Source organism: Megalobrama amblycephala, linkage group LG15, assembly GCF_018812025.1.
Source record: "Megalobrama amblycephala isolate DHTTF-2021 linkage group LG15, ASM1881202v1, whole genome shotgun sequence".
In the NCBI taxonomy this organism is placed as follows: domain Eukaryota; kingdom Metazoa; phylum Chordata; class Actinopteri; order Cypriniformes; family Xenocyprididae; genus Megalobrama; species Megalobrama amblycephala.
In genome coordinates this window covers 20,326,092-20,343,493 of record NC_063058.1, presented here as the reverse complement: position 1 = coordinate 20,343,493, position 17,402 = coordinate 20,326,092, and the positions used below count along the sequence as shown (strand labels likewise).

General features: G+C 36.7%; 1 protein-coding gene across 1 annotated transcript; it reads left to right on the top strand.

The window, feature by feature from the left end:
• Positions 1 to 381: 381 nt before the first annotated feature.
• Positions 382 to 17,396, top strand: zgc:136858 (uncharacterized protein LOC678543 homolog). The gene is made up of 18 exons (XM_048157815.1): positions 382 to 1,077; positions 2,150 to 2,264; positions 2,480 to 2,654; positions 2,734 to 2,845; positions 2,939 to 3,045; positions 7,566 to 7,692; positions 7,885 to 8,005; positions 8,087 to 8,172; positions 8,350 to 8,492; positions 8,671 to 8,730; positions 11,377 to 11,440; positions 11,521 to 11,615; positions 11,698 to 11,826; positions 12,177 to 12,291; positions 12,385 to 12,522; positions 12,626 to 12,792; positions 15,795 to 15,877; positions 16,629 to 17,396. Exons 1-18 carry the CDS (start codon positions 1,008 to 1,010, stop codon positions 16,825 to 16,827), a joined length of 2,106 nt encoding a protein of 701 aa, XP_048013772.1. The 5' UTR covers positions 382 to 1,007; the 3' UTR covers positions 16,828 to 17,396.
• The last annotated feature ends 6 nt before the right edge of the window (positions 17,397 to 17,402 follow it).

The window sequence follows — 17,402 nt, the reverse complement described above, 5'->3', positions numbered from 1 at the left end:
GAAAGAAGATGGTCATATACAGCTAGGATGGCTTGAGGGTGAGTAAATCTTGGGATAATTTTCATTTTTGGGTGAACTATCCCTTTAGCACGTCCTGATATTGCTGAGTTAGATGCGTTCCTTGATCAACATATTTTGTTGATCCTGGAACAACATTCTAGTCTGAAAATTTAGTCTTAACCCTATTCCTACCCCTAAACCTAACCCTACCCATAAGTTATCCCAAAAATCAGAAGGAAATTATAGATGAATGAATAACACTGATGTAGAAGCACCAATTCATGATTTTAAGCCTAAACTTGACATAATCTGTGAACTTGTCCCTCAAATCTGATTGGTTGATTTGAATGTTGTTCCAGGATCAACACAAATGTTGAACTCAGCAAAATCAAGTTACGCATCCCTTTAAATGTTATTGTCGATCATTTTTATATATTATTAAATCGGACACTTATTTTGAAAGTAGAAACACTGTATTCTCCAAAAATGGTTAATGAATCAATTAACTTTAAAATCAATGCCATTCTGACAGAAGTTCTGAGTAAAAGGCAATTCTAGGCTAGTACAAACAGACCCAACCGGATCAAAGTTCAACCTAGTAGAGTCGAGCCGAGAAGAATGCTGCAAATAGATTAAATTGAGAGTTTAATATTCAAAATAAAGATTTGGATTGATTTAAGCCGAATCGTGACTGAAGTCACTACCAGTGAGTAGCGCGTGAGAAGCGTTTTAATGAGCGAACGCAGCCTATTTTCTCTCACTTTACTGGACGACTGAAGTCCTGAATTGTTTACGCACATGACCCGTATGTTGGTTTTATTCTTTAGTGATTTCTTTTGAAACGTGTGCAGGATTGTTGCAGTTGCATATTTCAGCACGTCGCTTGTCTCTAACAAACAGAGCATGACAAATTGCTTCCTTTGAATAATTTGGAAACTCCAGCAGGCGGTGGTTTGGTTGTATTTTCGAATTATTGAGTTTTGCTGACCTGAAGATCCTGTTTGAAGATGTTGTGGAGGTTTTCTGCGTTTCTTAAACGTTGCATTAACACTTCATCCAGCAGACACTTCAAAAAAGGTAAAGTAGCACAAACCACTTCTCCACATTAAAGATATTTATAGTTAGAGAAACCTTGTCCTAATTTCATGTTTCTCTGCAGTGCACCTTTCAGACTAATTGCACCCCTATGACCGTCTTATCACTGAATATTTAGTTCAAAATTATTATTTGCTCTCGTTGTTCCAAACCTGTTTTCTTGTCTTCCATGAAACCTAGAAGAAAATATTTAGCAGAATATCCAAGCTTTTAATTTCCATGTAATTAAAGTAAATGGGCTGTCAAGCTCCAAAATGACCAAAATCTCCACAGAAGCTAACAAAAATATGTTCCAAGAACGTTTTGTTGTTTGATTATTGGAACGTTAAAGGGACAGTTCACCCCAAAAATTAAAATTCTGTCATGTACTCACCCTCAGTTTGTTCCAAACTTTTATACATTTTATTTTGTTATGTTGAACACAAAGGGAGATATTTTAAAGAATGTGGGGAAACTGAACAGTTGTGAGACTTCCATTGTATTTTTTTTTCCTACTATAGAAGTCAATGGTGCCCCAAAGCGGCCTGGTTACAAACTTATATCTTCCTTTGTATTCAACAGAACAAAGACATTTTTACAGGTTTGGAACAACTTGAGGGTGAGTAAATGATGACAGAATTTTCATTTTTGGGTGAACTATCCCTTGAAAGGGACATTCCATTTGATATTTTTGCAAACATTATGGGAACATTACTTTGGAATGTTCTCTGAATATTCTGAAACGAGTAGTAACATTTAAAAAACATCAGACCAACTAAAAAATTTCAGAAAAAAGTTCCATGAACAATGTATAAATAATGTTTTTGTGCTCACGTTTTGAGAACATGCTTAAAGACCAGATAACTTTGAACAAACATTCTGTTAATGTTACTGGAAGAATGTTTGAAACCCCTGCCAGAACGTTAGCCAAAGTTCTGAGAACAAACATTTGTCGTGATCAATCGCCATACACCTGAGAACCAATTTAAACTTGGTGCAATCTGTCTTGGGCCACCAAATTTGAATGTTCAATGGTACAGTGTTTTGAATACAGTGTCCCTATTTCTCCATACAGACAGCCTGTTTACCATCCATCCTAATGTGAAAGAGGCTTTAGCGGATCACAGGCCAGTTGTGGCTCTGGAAAGCACTATTATTACACATGGAATGCCTTATCCTCACAATGTCAGGTAAAAAAAAAGAAAAAAAAAATAGAGAGAAAATTCCCTTACGTCATTCTGAGGTCAGGGTTGTCACATGCCTCTTTATCTAAAAAAAAAAGTATTCTGTTGTTTTAGTGCACAAACGTTTTAAAGACTAGAAGGTGGAGAACTTTGAATCAGTACTCTTGATTCATATCTGGATTCAGTATTTACCAATTAACTGCATTTCCTCTGTATTTCAGCACAGCAAAGGAAGTGGAAGCTATTGTGAGGGCTGAAGGTGCAATCCCAGCAACCATTGGGATTCTTGAGGGGAGGATTCACGTGGGCCTTTCTTCGGATGAACTGGACTTCCTGGCACAGAACAAAACGGCACTAAAAGTGTCCAGAAGAGACCTTCCTTATGTCATCAGCAAGGTCTTGAACTAAAGTAAACTTCTATGTGTATCTATGTCAATATACATTTTTATGTGAAATGTCTATTTTGATAATGCAGGGTCTGTCGGGTGGCACCACTGTCTCCGGTACAATGATTGCGGCTCACAAAGCTGGGATTCCTGTCTTTGTAACTGGAGGCATTGGAGGAGTACATAGAGATGGAGAAAACTGTATGTTTATTTAACAATTGTCCATGTGATATATGCACATTATACATAACGTATACTGCCTGTATTCAATGTCCGATATATTATCTCTTGCAGCCTTGGATGTGAGTGCGGACCTCACTGAACTGGGTCGAACACCTATTGCTGTTGTGTCTGCTGGAGTCAAATCAATCCTAGATATTGGTCGCACTCTTGAGTTCTTGGTAAGTGCTTAAACCCACTCAACATTTTTACAAGATTTCATGTAAACCTGGGTGTTCAAGTTGCGGAAGCTGTTTTTTCTTTGCCGTCATCTAATGCTGAGTTAAAGCATAATTTAGCCGCTTTTCAACCCCGTTTGTATTGTTACAATGTTTGTAGTATATGTGAATGAACAATGTTTACACTTCCTCCGTGTTACCTGGACCAAAATTTTTTCCTGTTCATTTATTATTATCCCTGCCCACAGACAGTCAGATTGGCAGAGTTTTATTAACAAAACAGTTATTGTAAGAGTTGGTTTCTCACTGAAAATTGTATCATACATTGTCAACTCTTTAACAGCATTATGGTAAAATGGAAATGGTGTATGCATGTACAAACCGGATTCCAAAAAGTTGGGACACTGTACAAATTGTGAATAAAAAAAGAATGCAGTAATTTACAAATCTCATAAACTTATATTTTATTCACAATAGAATATAGATAACATATCAAATGTTGAAAGTGAGACATTTTGAAATGACATGCCAAATATTGGCTCATTTTGGATTTCATGAGAGCTACACATTCCAAAAAAGTTGGGACAGGTAGCAATAAGAGTCCGGAAAAGTTAAATGTACATATAAGGAACAGCTGGAGGACCAATTTATTAGATCAATTGGCAACATGATTGGGTATAAAAAGAGCCTCTCAGAGTGGCAGTGTCTCTCAGAAGTCAAGATGGGCAGAGGATCACCAATTCCCCCAATGCTGCAGTGAAAAATAGTGGTGCAATATCAGAAAGGAGTTTCTCAGAGAAAAATTGTAAAGAGTTTGAAGTTATCATCATCTACAGCGCATAATATCATCCAAAGATTCAGAGACTCTGGAACAATCTCTGTGCGTAAGGGTCAAGGCCGGAAAACCATACTGGATGCCCGTGATCTTCAGGCCCTTAGACGGCACTGCATCACATACAGGAATGCTACTGTAATGGAAATCACAACATGGGCTCAGGAATACTTCCAGAAAACATTGTCGGTGAACACAATCCACCGTGCCATTTGCCGTTGCCGGCTAAAACTCTATAGGTCAAAAAAGAAGCCATATCTAAACATGATCCAGAAGCGCAGGCGTTTTCTCTGGGCCAAGGCTCATTTAAAATGGACTGTGGCAAAGTGGAAAACTGTTCTGTGGTCAGACGAATCAAAATTTGAAGTTCTTTTTGGAAAACTGGGACGCCATGTCATCTGGACTAAAGAGGACAAGAACAACCCAAGTTGTTATCAGCGCTCAGTTCAGAAGCCTGCATCTCTGATGGTATGGGGTTGCATGAGTGCGTGTGGCATGGGCAGCTTACACATCTGGAAAGGCACCATCAATGCTGAAAGGTATATCCAAGTTCTAGAACAACATATGCTCCCATCCAGACGTCGTCTCTTTCAGGGAAGACCTTGCATTTTCCAACATGACAATGCCAGACCACATACTGCATCAATTACATCATCATGGCTGCGTAGAAGAAGGATCCAGGTACTGCAGTCCAGATCCTTCACCCATAGAAAACATTTGGCGCATCATAAAGAGGAAGATGTGACAAAGAAGACCTAAGACAGTTGAGCAACTAGAAGCCTGTATTAGACAAGAATGGGACAACATTCCTATTCCTAAACTTGAGCAACTTGTCTCCTCAGTCCCCAGATGTTTGCAGACTGTTATAAAAAGAAGAGGGGATGCCACACAGTGGTAAACATGGCCTTGACCCAACTTTTTTGAGATGTGTTGATGCCATCAACTTATTTTTCCCTTAAAATTATACATTTTCTCAGTTTAAACCTTTGATATGTCATCTATGTTGTATTCTGAATAAAATATTTAAATTTGAAACTTCCACATCATTGCATTCTGTTTTTATTCACAATTTGTACAATGTCCCAACTTTTTTGGAATCGTTTTTTATTCAATTTATTTGTCTTGTATTTATTTCTTTTATTAATTATTCCCTTTTATGAATCTTATTAATCTCTTTTATGAATTCTAGTCATTGATAGCTATGTATTTATTTAATCATTATTATTAGTTATAGTCCTTATTTTACATTATAAGGACATTATATATGATTTCTTTAATAATTTATATATTTTCTACTATTTCTACTATTTCCAAATGTAAGATCTTTGGTGTCTCTTCTGGGCTGTAAGATCGAGTGGGTGTATTTTCCATCAGAATTGAATACGTGATGTACCTTTGTATCAAAATATATCTGTTTCCATCTCTGCAGACATGAGAGAATGCAAGATCAGCGATATTCTCTTAAAGGTCTTAAAGGTGTCAAAACAACATCTCGTATATCTATTTTCATCTGTCTTTAACTTTTGACCAGTCACGCTGACTTAGCCGTTACACCAACTATGACATAATGGATAAATCTTAAATTTAAGAGGATGTAAGTTTCCTTCATATATATTCTTTGCTCTTATTTTGCTCTTCACTTCTGCTTCTTCTCTACTACCTTTCCTTTCATTCTGCAAATATCTTACTTCATTTGGCTCCTTCTTTCTCTATACTCTGATCTTCACAATTTTCATCTGTTAGATACAATACTTTGGATTTTATTATAAACTATTGAATTAGATAGATAAAAAAAAAATTGTTTAAACCTATTTGCTATTACAGTTTTCATATTTACCTTATTCATTTGTTGTCTTTATAATTTTACATTTTTACTTTATAAATTTGTTATTCCTTTTTCAAATTTGATCTTTGACATAATCATTGCTTGTCTGCCTGGATTTCATTGCATCAGGAACACTATGGCAACAGTGTTTTTTACTTTGGGAGGTTGGGCGGAAGGTACTTCCGTTCCTTATCTTCCTAATTAACTGATGGAACTGCAGTTTCTTTCAGTTTTTCCACTCTGTTTGGCGTAAAACACTGTGTTCATTGTCATCCATTTTGAAATTTTGGCTACAAACACAGAGGTTTTTCAGATATTCCATTGCGGTGTTCTTTACGATTCTTTGCAGCCTTTAGATGCTGCCTACAATGCGCTGGATTCTTCCCTGGAAAATGAAACTAACTCACTACCGCTAATTCTAAACATTTACTCTTTGAATTCTTGCACCTGGGAACAATACAAGTTGACACCATTGTAACTAAAAGTTTGCTAAGAAGTATTTCCTACTCAAGCAAGGCTGTATGCAGACTGGTGGGAGTGGCCTTGGATGGCAACATGCCTAGTGCATTAAGGGTGTTGAAGTTTTCCTTCCTATTTGGCAAAAGGGAAGACAACAGCCTTTTTTTCTGTTTTCTCTAGTCAGGTAGATTTCTTTTTTCTTTTTTTACCTTCTTGCCGCATAGATCCAAGTTTTACTGGCCATTTTGCCAGTGATAAAGTACCCTCTTAAAGGTTTAGTTCACCCCAAAATGAAAATAATGTCATTAATTACTCACCCTCATGTCGTTCCACACCCGTAAGACCTTCGTTAATCTTCGGAACACAAATTAAGATATTTTTGTTGAAATCCGATGGCTCAGTGAGGCCTCCATAGCCAGCAATGACACTTCCTCTCTCAAAATCCATTAATGTACTAAAAACATTTTTAAATCAGTTCATGTGAGTACAGTGGTTCAATATTAATATTATAAAGCGACGAGAATATTTTTGGTGCGCCAAAAAAATAAAATAACGACTTATTTAGTGATGGCCGATTTCAAAACACTGCTTCAGGAAGATTCGGAGCATTATGAATCAGCGTGTCGAATCATGATTCGGATAGCGTGTCAAACTGCTGAAATCACGTGACTTTGGTGCTCCGAACCGCTGATTCGCCACACTGATTCATAACGCTCCCTATGCAGGCCTCACGGAGCCATCGGATTTCAACAGAAATATCTTTTTACTGGTCTCCTCGCGTTGAAGAATGTTCAACTTTGAGTAAAACGCTGTCACTTATCACTGTCAATTTTAGCCAGCCGTCCAATCAGAGTGGAGGAGGGGCAGGACAAATACAACACCGATCAAATGTCACAACATTCTTGCTGTACAATGGCATCAACAAGCAGAGAACGGAACAAAATGGATGACAAATTAATATTACTGGTCTCCGAACATACATAGCAAGTAATTTCACATTGTGCCGACATTTTTAGTTTGAAACAAATTATCTGCGACATCAGTTACAAGTAACAGTGCCGCAGATATTCCGTATCATAGCAACAAAGCATCTCAGCGGAAAAGTGCTCTCTGACAGATAGGTGTTTTCAGCTGGCTAAAAATGTTTTGGTGGACACACGGCTTAAAAGTTAATCTTTAGAAACACTAATAATCTAATAACACTGAAAATTGATTGATGTTATTTTTTAGTGTTTTATATTTATTCTATTTATATAATTCATATTCATTTTAATACATATTTACCATAATATGAAAATAGTTATAATAATAATAATAGACAAATTTTAATACTCCTAGTAAACAGGGTCAGTTTTGATTTCATATATACTTAAGTTATAATTCAAAGATCAATGCTTTTATTTACAGGAAACTCAGGGTGTGTGTGTGGCCACATATGGAGATTCAAAACGCTTCCCGGCTTTCTTCTCTCGGCAAAGTGGATTTACTTCTCCTTACCATGTCTCCAGTCCTCAAGAAGCAGCAGATCTTATTGGCAAGTCTGAGTGTTTAAGCTTTTACTGCACCTACATTTGAGTAAATGTCAATATTACACATTTACTGAAAGCTGTAGTGATTGTAATTGAAAGAGCTAGTTGAAACAGAGATCGTAGATAATGTTTTCACTAATGTAACTCATCCTGCTTAGTCATTCATGAAGGGCTCTTAAACTCTCTTTTCTCAACAGCAAGCACACTATCTCTGGGGCTGCAAAGTGGTCTTCTGTTGGCCGTTCCCATCCCAGAGGAACATGCAGCCACGGGACAACAGATAGAAGACGCCATACAAACAGCTGTGACCGAGGCCAGGTAGAGAAAAATAATGCCTGGACATACCAGTTGCTACATATAACATAAACACTTCTAACAGTTTCTTTTATATATTTTAAGCTCAAAAGGTGTCACAGGAAGAGATGTCACTCCTTTTATCCTTCAGCGAGTCAATGAGCTGACTAAAGGGAAGTCCTTGAAAGCCAGTATCCATTTAAGAGTTTTGCATTTATATTCTTATATACTTGTAATGATATTTTGATCTCATGGATCCTAAACAAGGATACATGATTCAAATGTACCCTATTGCATTGTGTGGTTGTAGTGTAAGTGGTCTGCACCATATATTTTGTGGTATTTTCCTGAAGTTCATTCATTTTCAGATATAGGACTCATTCATAATAATGCCAAGGTAGGCAGTCGGATTGCATGTGCCCTTTCTAGACACAAAGAAAAAAGTGGAGGCAACTTCAGAGGTGACATTAAGACCCAAAAGTCAAAGGACCAGAGAATGGACCCCAAAACTGTAAGTGATATAGTAAGCTTTTATGGAAAGACTAATGCTAATAAATCAGTTTTATTTTCAGCAGTTGTTGTTGTTTATTAAAACTAAAAAGATTATATTATATAAATATTAGATGAAACACTTAAACACTTAAAAACTTAAACAAAAAATAGAATAAATAACACTTAATTTCCCTCAGATTGTTATCGGTGGAATAAACGTTGATTTCATCGCTAAAGGAACAACAGAGAAACTGGTGGTAAGTCTAATAACAAGCTACAGCAGATGAAAGGATTGCTTTCCTCAGTCGGAAAGAAATTAAGGTTTTTGAGGAAAACATTCCAGGATTTTTCTCCATATAGTGGACTTCAATGGGGACCAATGGGCTGAAGGTCCAAATTGCAGTTTCAGTGCAGCTTCAAATGGCTCTAAGAGTCATATCTAGCGAACTATCGGCCATTTTCTACAAAAATGTAAATATATATATACTTTTTAACCACAAATGCTCATCTGCGATGCTCCACACTTTACATTACATACTTTAAAGACTAAATCAAACAGCTTTTACAAAAAAAGGTAAAACAAGGATATTGAACAACTTTGAATTTGGAGGAGAGTTTTTCACCCTATACCGCGGTACTTCCGCCTACATCACGCGTGACCTTTCCAATATGATTATGTAATGCGTGGCACATCGCAGAGCAGTGCAAGACGAGCATTTGTGGTTAAAAAATATATATATTTTATTTTTTTTTTTAGAAAATGAATTGTTTCGTTACATAAGACCCTTAAGGCCCCGGTATACTTCAAACGAAATCGAAGAACGAGCTGATGTGACGTCATTTCGAACAAAATCAGGCCAAAACGAAGTTCGTTTTGTGTTCTTTTTGGATGTTCGAAACGGCTTGCCAAAGCGAACTTTCAGGAAAAGTTCGCTCCAGCCGCAAAACACCTTCATACTACCATTGGTCAGTGACGATAACGTAACAGGAGGTGTGCGCTGAGGCTCCGCCTTCACTCGCGTGGGATGCGTCTTTGACACATTTCGTGTGTTTGAGTTTCGTGTGTCCAACATGAACACACTGTATAGACCACTTTGGAGCAGACGTCACAATGACGTCACTTGCAGCTGCGCGCGCATAGTGGTTGCAGAAAAATAGCGGTAGCAATTGGAGGAAAATAAGAGAATAAGAGAAAAATGTTTTGTTGTGCCTCTGGATGTTGGAATCGGAAATCAAAAAATATAGTCTTAATTTTGAAAGAAAACCATCGTTGAAAACGTCCTTTGAAGCTAAACGGAGACGTTTCACAGACTGGACTGATGACACCTGCAAGGATTAGTCTACTATTAAAGCAGGAATTTGATGTAAACAGTAAGTCTACATAATATTCACATATGCAGTTCAGAGGACATACATACATAGCAGTTACAGCATTGAAATAATATTTAAACCTATAACATTTCACATAGATAACTTTTAAACAGTCTATACAATTTTAATTTCACAATTCTGACTTTTTTCTTGCATTTGCGTGTTTATTACTCCCAGTTCGGACTTTATTCCTCGCAATTGTGAGTTTATTTCACAATTCTGAGGGGAAAAAAGTCAGAATTGCGGGATAAATTGCAATTCAGAAAAGACAGAATAACGAGTATATCTCACAATTGTTTTTCTTTGTAAGAAATGTGAGATATAAACTCAGATTTGCGAGAAATAAAAGTCAGAATTGTGAGATATAAACTCGAAATTAACTTTTTATTCTTTTAATTCATGACAAACAAAAACAAAACAAAGTTGTACGCCTCAAGAGACTTATACGCTTTTAGCTTCTCCTGAGTATAGGCTATACACTTGAGGTGTCAATCAGGTAAATATATATCTCTGGCCACTGGATGCTTGGCCATTTCGTTTCATCATTTAACCACTGACAAGGTGCTATGGCAAACGGATCCGTAAGCTGTATCCCACTCGGTAATGTTAATTTTTTTTAAATAACAGTGCTTATCGCTGGGTGAAGCTGCTGTGATATGCCGACAACATTTAAAAAAAATAACAAATCAAAATATTCTATAATGTTTCTAAATCTTAACTACTTTGAACCGCTTCGTCGTAACTCTCTAGTCGTACTGGTTATCACTCCCGGGTTTTCTGCAACCACGATGCGCGCGCATCCCGAATGTTTACAAACAGTAAATAGGCCTATAGCCGCTTTATAGTACAAAATGAAGTTGTGCTTGTAAAAAAATGAGGCACTAACACTGTTTTTCATGTTTGATACCATAAAGCTGCTTGATTTTAAGCAATCTATTAAATAAAGTGCTGTATGAAGACGTGACGTGACTGGAGTGCTAATTTGCAGAGCTCGTGCTAACATATCAGACGCTTTTCTTATGCTTTCTATAATAAATGCTTGCTGTTTTCTAATTTTTGTTGTGTTTATTTTGTTACTGAGAAGAAAGTGCACGGCACGTATGTACATATTCATATAACCGTCGCTCTCAGCAGTGTGGGCGGCGTCAGTTGTTCGTTAACAGTATATCGCTGGTAACGCATTTCGAACTTCGTTTTACCCCTAAACGAAGAACGAAAAAGAACTTAGTTTGAAGTATACCGGGGCCTTTATTCCTCGTCTGGGATCATGTAGAGCCCTTTGAAGCTGCACTGAAACTGCAATTTGGACCTTCAACTCGTTGGTCCCCACTGAAGTCCACTATATGGAGAAAAATCCTGGAATGTTTTCCTCAAAAACCTTAATTTCTTTTCGACTGAAGAAAGAAAGACATAAACATCTTGGATGACATGGGGGTGAGTAAATTATCAGGAAATTTTAATTCTGAAGTAAACTAATCCTTTAAGTTACTTTTTAATGACAGTATGCATTTAAATATGTGTATTTAATTCAGTTTGGTCAGACAAATCCAGGAAGTGTGTGCCAGTCATTTGGAGGAGTGGGCAGAAATATTGCTGGTATGTTATGCGTCATTCAAATAATTATGAATGAATGTGTACAATTCTTCTGATTTTGACTTTCCCTGTATTTCCTGTAGATTGTTTAAGCCGATTAGGGTACAAACCACTCTTCATCTCTGCCATCGGCAAAGACTCTCATAGTGACGCAGTGTTAAACTATTGTAAACACATGGTGAGTTATATTTTCTACTTTGTATTTTATTGCTCTTGTAGCCAAAATTTCTTTTTAGTTTTTTTTGTATTTTACTCATCAGGATACAAGTGCGATTGCCAGATTACAGGACCAAAGGACTGCGACCTATTGTGCTGTCATAACTGAGTCCGGAGAGTTGAGCCTGGGATTGGGAGACATGGACATCCATCAGCAAATACAAGAGCAGTATGTACGTATATTCAACGTTTTGGGGTCGTTTTTTTAAATGTTTTTAAACACCAAGGCTGTATTTATTTGATCAAAAGTACAGTAAAAACTAATCTTGTGAAATATTATTACAATTAACTGCTTAATATTTGAATATATTTTAAAATGTGTTTTATTCTTTTGATGGCAAAGCTGAATTTTCAGCATCATTACTCCAGTCTTCAGTGTCACATGATCCTAATCATTCTTATATGCAGATTTGATGCTCAAGAAACAACCTGCAACCAACAAATCAATCCCAAAGGGCTTTAAAGCAACGTAAACAACTATTTCGATAGCATAATTTATTTTATTTATTTATTTTATGTTCAGGTATCTCAGTTTGAGGATAAGCTTGCATCAGCATCTCTTGTAGTTCTTGATGGCAACATTCCGGTTCCAACCATTGATTACGTGTGCTGTATCTCCAAGAATCATGCAGTCCCTGGTAAACCTCTCTTATCAAATACTGATTCCGAGTGTTGCCGTCATAGTTTCAAATCAGTAATGTGCATATCTATGTCTTTCTCTTTTGCTGCAGTCTGGTTTGAGCCCACGGATGCAGATAAGGCATGTAAGCCCTTCCTGTCAGAGAGCTGGAAAGCCCTGTCCTACACCTCCCCCAACCTGGCTGAGCTCTGCACCATGAATCATACACTAGGTCTGCCCACTCCTACAGGTAATGTAGTTAGCAACAACCTAAAAATAAGCAAATGGTTGACTACTGGACAGGAAGTTGCAGAGCTACTTGAATAGTAATCAAAGCATCATTTTGTTTTTAGAGTTGCCCAGATCGCTTGAGGATGTATTGGGCTGTGTACCGGCTCTCTGCCGCCCCCTGCTGGAACATCTACATTGTGTGGTGGTCACTTTAGGTTCTTTAGGTGTGTTGGTGTGTGGAGAACATGATGCTGGAACTGTCAATTTGCAGCCACGAAAGCAAAAACGGGTATGATGGGCTTATTATTTTAATTATTTACTATCTATTGTCACAGATGATTCAGTGATTGTGTCTATTCTCACTGAGTCAGATGGTACTCATAGTCCAATGGTAGATCATTTTATTAAATCGTGTGATGCTTCATTTTTTAAATATTAATGCTTTTAAAGGTGCCATCGAACGTTTTTTTACAAGATGTAATATAAGTCTAAGGTGTCCCCTGAATGTGTCTGTGAAGTTGCAGCTCAAAATACCCCATAGATTTTTTTTAATAAATTTTTTTTAACTGCCTATTTTGAGGCATAATTAGAAATGCGCAGATTCAGGCTGCGGCCCCTTTAATTGCTCGCGTTCTCTGCCCCCTCCCGAGCTCTCGACTCTATCACTGCATAAACAAAGTTTACACAGCTAATATAACCCTCAAAATGGATCTTTACAAAGTGTTCGTCATTCAGCATGTCTAATCGCGTAAGTACAGTATTTATTTAGATGTTTACATTTGATTCTGAATGAGTTTGAGGCTATGCTCTGTGGCTAACGGCTAATGCTACACTGTTGGAGAGATTTATAAAGAATGAAGTTGTGTTTATGAATTATACAGACTGCAAGTGTTTAAAAATGAAAATAGCGACGGCTCTCTTGTCTCCGTGAATACAGTAAGAAACAATGGTAACTTTAACCACATTTAACAGTACATTAGCAACATGCTAACGAAACATTTAGAAAGACAATTTACAAATATCACTAAAAATATCATGTTATCATGGATCATGTCAGTTATTATTGCTCCATCTGCCATTTTTCGCTATTGTCCTTGCTTGCTTACCTAGTCTGATGATTCAGCTGTGCACAGATCCAGACATTAATACTGGCTGCCCTTGTGTAATGCCTTGAACATGAGCTGGCATATGCAAATATCGGAGACATATTAATGATCCCGACTGTTACGTAACAGTCAGTGTTATGTTGAGATTCGCCTGTTCTTCGGAGGTCTTTTAAACAAATGAGATTTATATAAGAAGGAGGAAACAATGGAGTTTGAGACTCACTGTATGTCATTTCCATGTACTGAACTCTTATTATTCAACTATGCTGAGGTAAATTCAATTTTCAATTCGATGGCACCTTTAAACAAAAGCATTCTGTGCCTGTGCCTCATAAAGGGACAGCAGGTAGAAGTGGTCAAGAAATATAAATATTTAGGGAGAGTACTTGATATTATATTACATTTTGAAGTAAACTGATACTATTTGAGGGAAAGCTCTCCAGCATTTGCTTTTTCTGAGGAAACTTTGTAGTTTTAATATGGATGTAAAAATGTTTTATACTTGTCTTAATTTTTTTGTATTATTTGTTGGTACAGCAAGCTCAAATTAATGAATAGGAGTAAAATGAGTAACATAGTTATAATGTGCAGCTAGATAGTGGGGACTGACTTAAGGAATATTACACAAATTTATGAACAAATGTTGACTTGGAAGGGCCAGTCGATCCGTTCTGTTGTCACCCATCCATTGTGTACTGAATTTCAACTGGAGATTTAAAGTCCCTTTGTCTAAATCAAATAGATAGTTGAATTCCTTTATACCTGCTTCGATCATGTTTTTAAATGACTTGTTATAAAATGTGTGCTATTGTGTTGCTGTACATGTATGTATACAGCTGTCTACATACAAATTGCCTTTCGAGGACAATAAAGCAAGTATTATTAAAGTGCTACTATTATGCTATTTTAAAAGCTCCAAATTTTGTCTCCTACAATAGGTTTACATGCATCCAAGGTCAAAAAACACTTACATTTTCTCATAATATACATTGCAGCATCACCTCTTTTCTCACAGTGTCTGAAATGGTTTAATAAAGGATTCAGTCTCTCTAAACCCCTCCTTTCTGAGAGCCAACTCTGCTCTGAGTGGTCAGATAGCCCAGTCTGTATTGGTCTACTGCTTACAGAGCATATACACCAATTCCCGATGGACAAAATCCATCCGATGTCCCACCCTACATTTTTTTTTCTTGTTCTAGAAGCCTTTTCACTCAGCTATACGTCACAACAGGGAAGAAAAGACAGTCACATCTTGAGTTTCATGTCGACTTTATGTGTCTTCTTAAAGGGTTAGTTCACCCATAAATGAAAATAATGTCATTTATTACTTACCCTCATGCCGTTCCACACCTGTAAGACCTTCGTTCATCTTCAGAACACAAATTAAGATATTTTTGTTGAAATCCGATGGCTCAGTGAGGCCTCCATAGCCAGCAATGACACTTCCTCTCTCAAAATCCATTAATGTACTAAAAACATTTAAATCAGTTCATGTGAGTGATATTCAATATTAATATTATAAAGCCACGAGAATATTTTTGGTGTGCCAAAAAAACAAAATAATTATTTATTACTTATTTTATTTATTAATTCATCATTACTTATTATTTATTAATTATTTATGACTTATTTAGTGATGGCCGATTTCAAAACACTGCTTCAGGAAGCTTCGGAGCATTATGAATCAGTGTATCAAATCATGATTCGGATCGCGCGTCAAACCGCCAAATTGCTGAAATCACGTGACTTTGGCGCTCCGAACCGCTGATTCGACACAAAAGATTCATAACGCTCAGAAGCTTCCTGAAGTAGTGTTTTGAAATCGGCCATCACTATATAAGTCGTTATTTTGTTTTTTTTGAGCACCAAAAATATTCTTGTCGCTTTATAATATTAATATTGAACCACTGTACTCACATGAACTGATTTAAATATGTTTTTAGTACCTTTATGGATCTTGAGAGAGGAAATGTCATTGCTGGCTATGCAGGCCTCACTGAGCCATCGGATTTCAACAAAAATATCTTAATTTGTGTTCTGAAGATGAACGAAGGTCTTACGGGTGTAGAACGACATGAGGGTGAGTAATTAATGACATTATTTTCATTTTTGGGTGAACTAACCCTTTAAACCCTTTTAGTGTGATATTAAAATATTGAATATTATTTGTGCATTTTTATACCAGAAGGGACGACTGTGTGCTGTTCATTATCCTGCGCTGACTGTGAGCTCTAAAGAAACAGTAAATGTGTCTGGAGCTGGTGACAGGTATGTTAATATAAGTATTTAAAGGGATAGTTCACCCAAAAATGAAAATTATCCCATGATTTACTCACCCTCAAGCCATCCTAGGTATATATGACTATCTTCTTTCAGACGAACACTATTGGAGTTATATTAAAAAATATCCTGACTCTTCCAAGCTTTATAATGGTTGCGAATGGCGCTCATGTTTTTTGAACTCCAAAAGTGCATCCATCCATCCATCATAAAAGTAATCCATATGGCTCCAGGGGGTTAATAAAGGCCTTCTGAAGCAAAGCGATGCATTTTTGTAAGAAAAACGTCCATATTTAAAAATTTATAAACTATAATAACTAGCTTTCGGCAGATGGCCTTACGCAAAAGAGTAACCTCTGACCTGATGCATAACGTAATGACGAACTCATTAACAGCCAGTTATTACAGTTTTAAATATGGATATTTTTCTTTAAAAAAACCATTGCTTTGCTTCAGAAGGCCTTTAGTAACCCCCTGGAGCCGTATGGATTACTTTTATGATGGATGGATGCACTTTTTTGGACTTCAAAATCAGGAGCACCATTATAAAGCTTGGAAGAGCCAGGATATTTTTAAATATAACTTTGACTGAGTCGCCTGAAAGAAGATAGTCATATCCACCTAGGATGGCTTGAGGGTGAGTAAATTATGGGATAATTTTCATTTTTGGGTGAACTAACCCTTTAACATCATGCGCAATGAATAAACTGTTTCACATTAGTCTCTCTATCTTATCTAGTTTTGCTGGAGCAATGATGGTTGGGATCCTACAAGGGATGGACACTGACAGCTGCGTGCGTATGGGTCTCCTTGCCGCCCGCACGTCCTTGTTGTCTCCTCATCCGATAGATCCCTCTCTGACAGCCGATGTCATCCATCCAGAAAAGTCGCACTCTCAACTGTGGTCAAAGCCTACATTTATGTGGATGGAGGACTGAAATGCAGTTTAAAAGAGGCAGAAATCTTACCAGCAGGCATCTACAGTCACACAGTGCATCAGCTACATTTGTGGGGTTTTATGGCAAACAAACTCAATGATTGTTGCGTACTGAGGAGTTTGTTGTGTATGCAGCCTTCAAGTGTGTTTTAATTCATTGAAGTTGAACATTGATTTATAGTTGAAATTAATGGATCACATTGAGCTTATCTACCTCATGACTGTACTAAAACATTTCCGTTTTTAGCATTTTACAGTATTATAACACACTTGTGATGATAGCTGGTATTTTTATAGAAGACCAGAGTCTATTTTTTAATTACTGGTTTTTAATTGTTTCCACTACAATGTTTTTGCATTGCATTTTAAATTGTGGAAATTAAAATAAAATGTTTTTATAATTTAAAAATATTTTCTTTTGTGAACAATTTTTAATTATTGTATAATTATTATACATGATTATTATTATTTCATATTAAATTGGAGAGTGCATTAAATTTATATTACATTACCATTTGGGTGAAATTCAATGAATATGATACGTTTCAAATAAAATTGATATAAAAGCAAGTACTT

What these genes read in the sequence shown, in the direction of transcription:
- zgc:136858 (XM_048157815.1), top strand. Translation starts at nt 1,008, where the DNA reads ATGTTGTGGAGGTTTTCTGCGTTTCTTAAACGTTGCATTAACACTTCA. An exon ending in CCTTATCCTCACAATGTCAG is followed by an intron (nt 2,265 to 2,479) that starts GTAAAAAAAAAG and finishes TCTGTATTTCAG; the next exon opens with CACAGCAAAGGAAGTGGAAG. An exon ending in GTCGCACTCTTGAGTTCTTG is followed by an intron (nt 3,046 to 7,565) that starts GTAAGTGCTTAA and finishes TTTTATTTACAG; the next exon opens with GAAACTCAGGGTGTGTGTGT.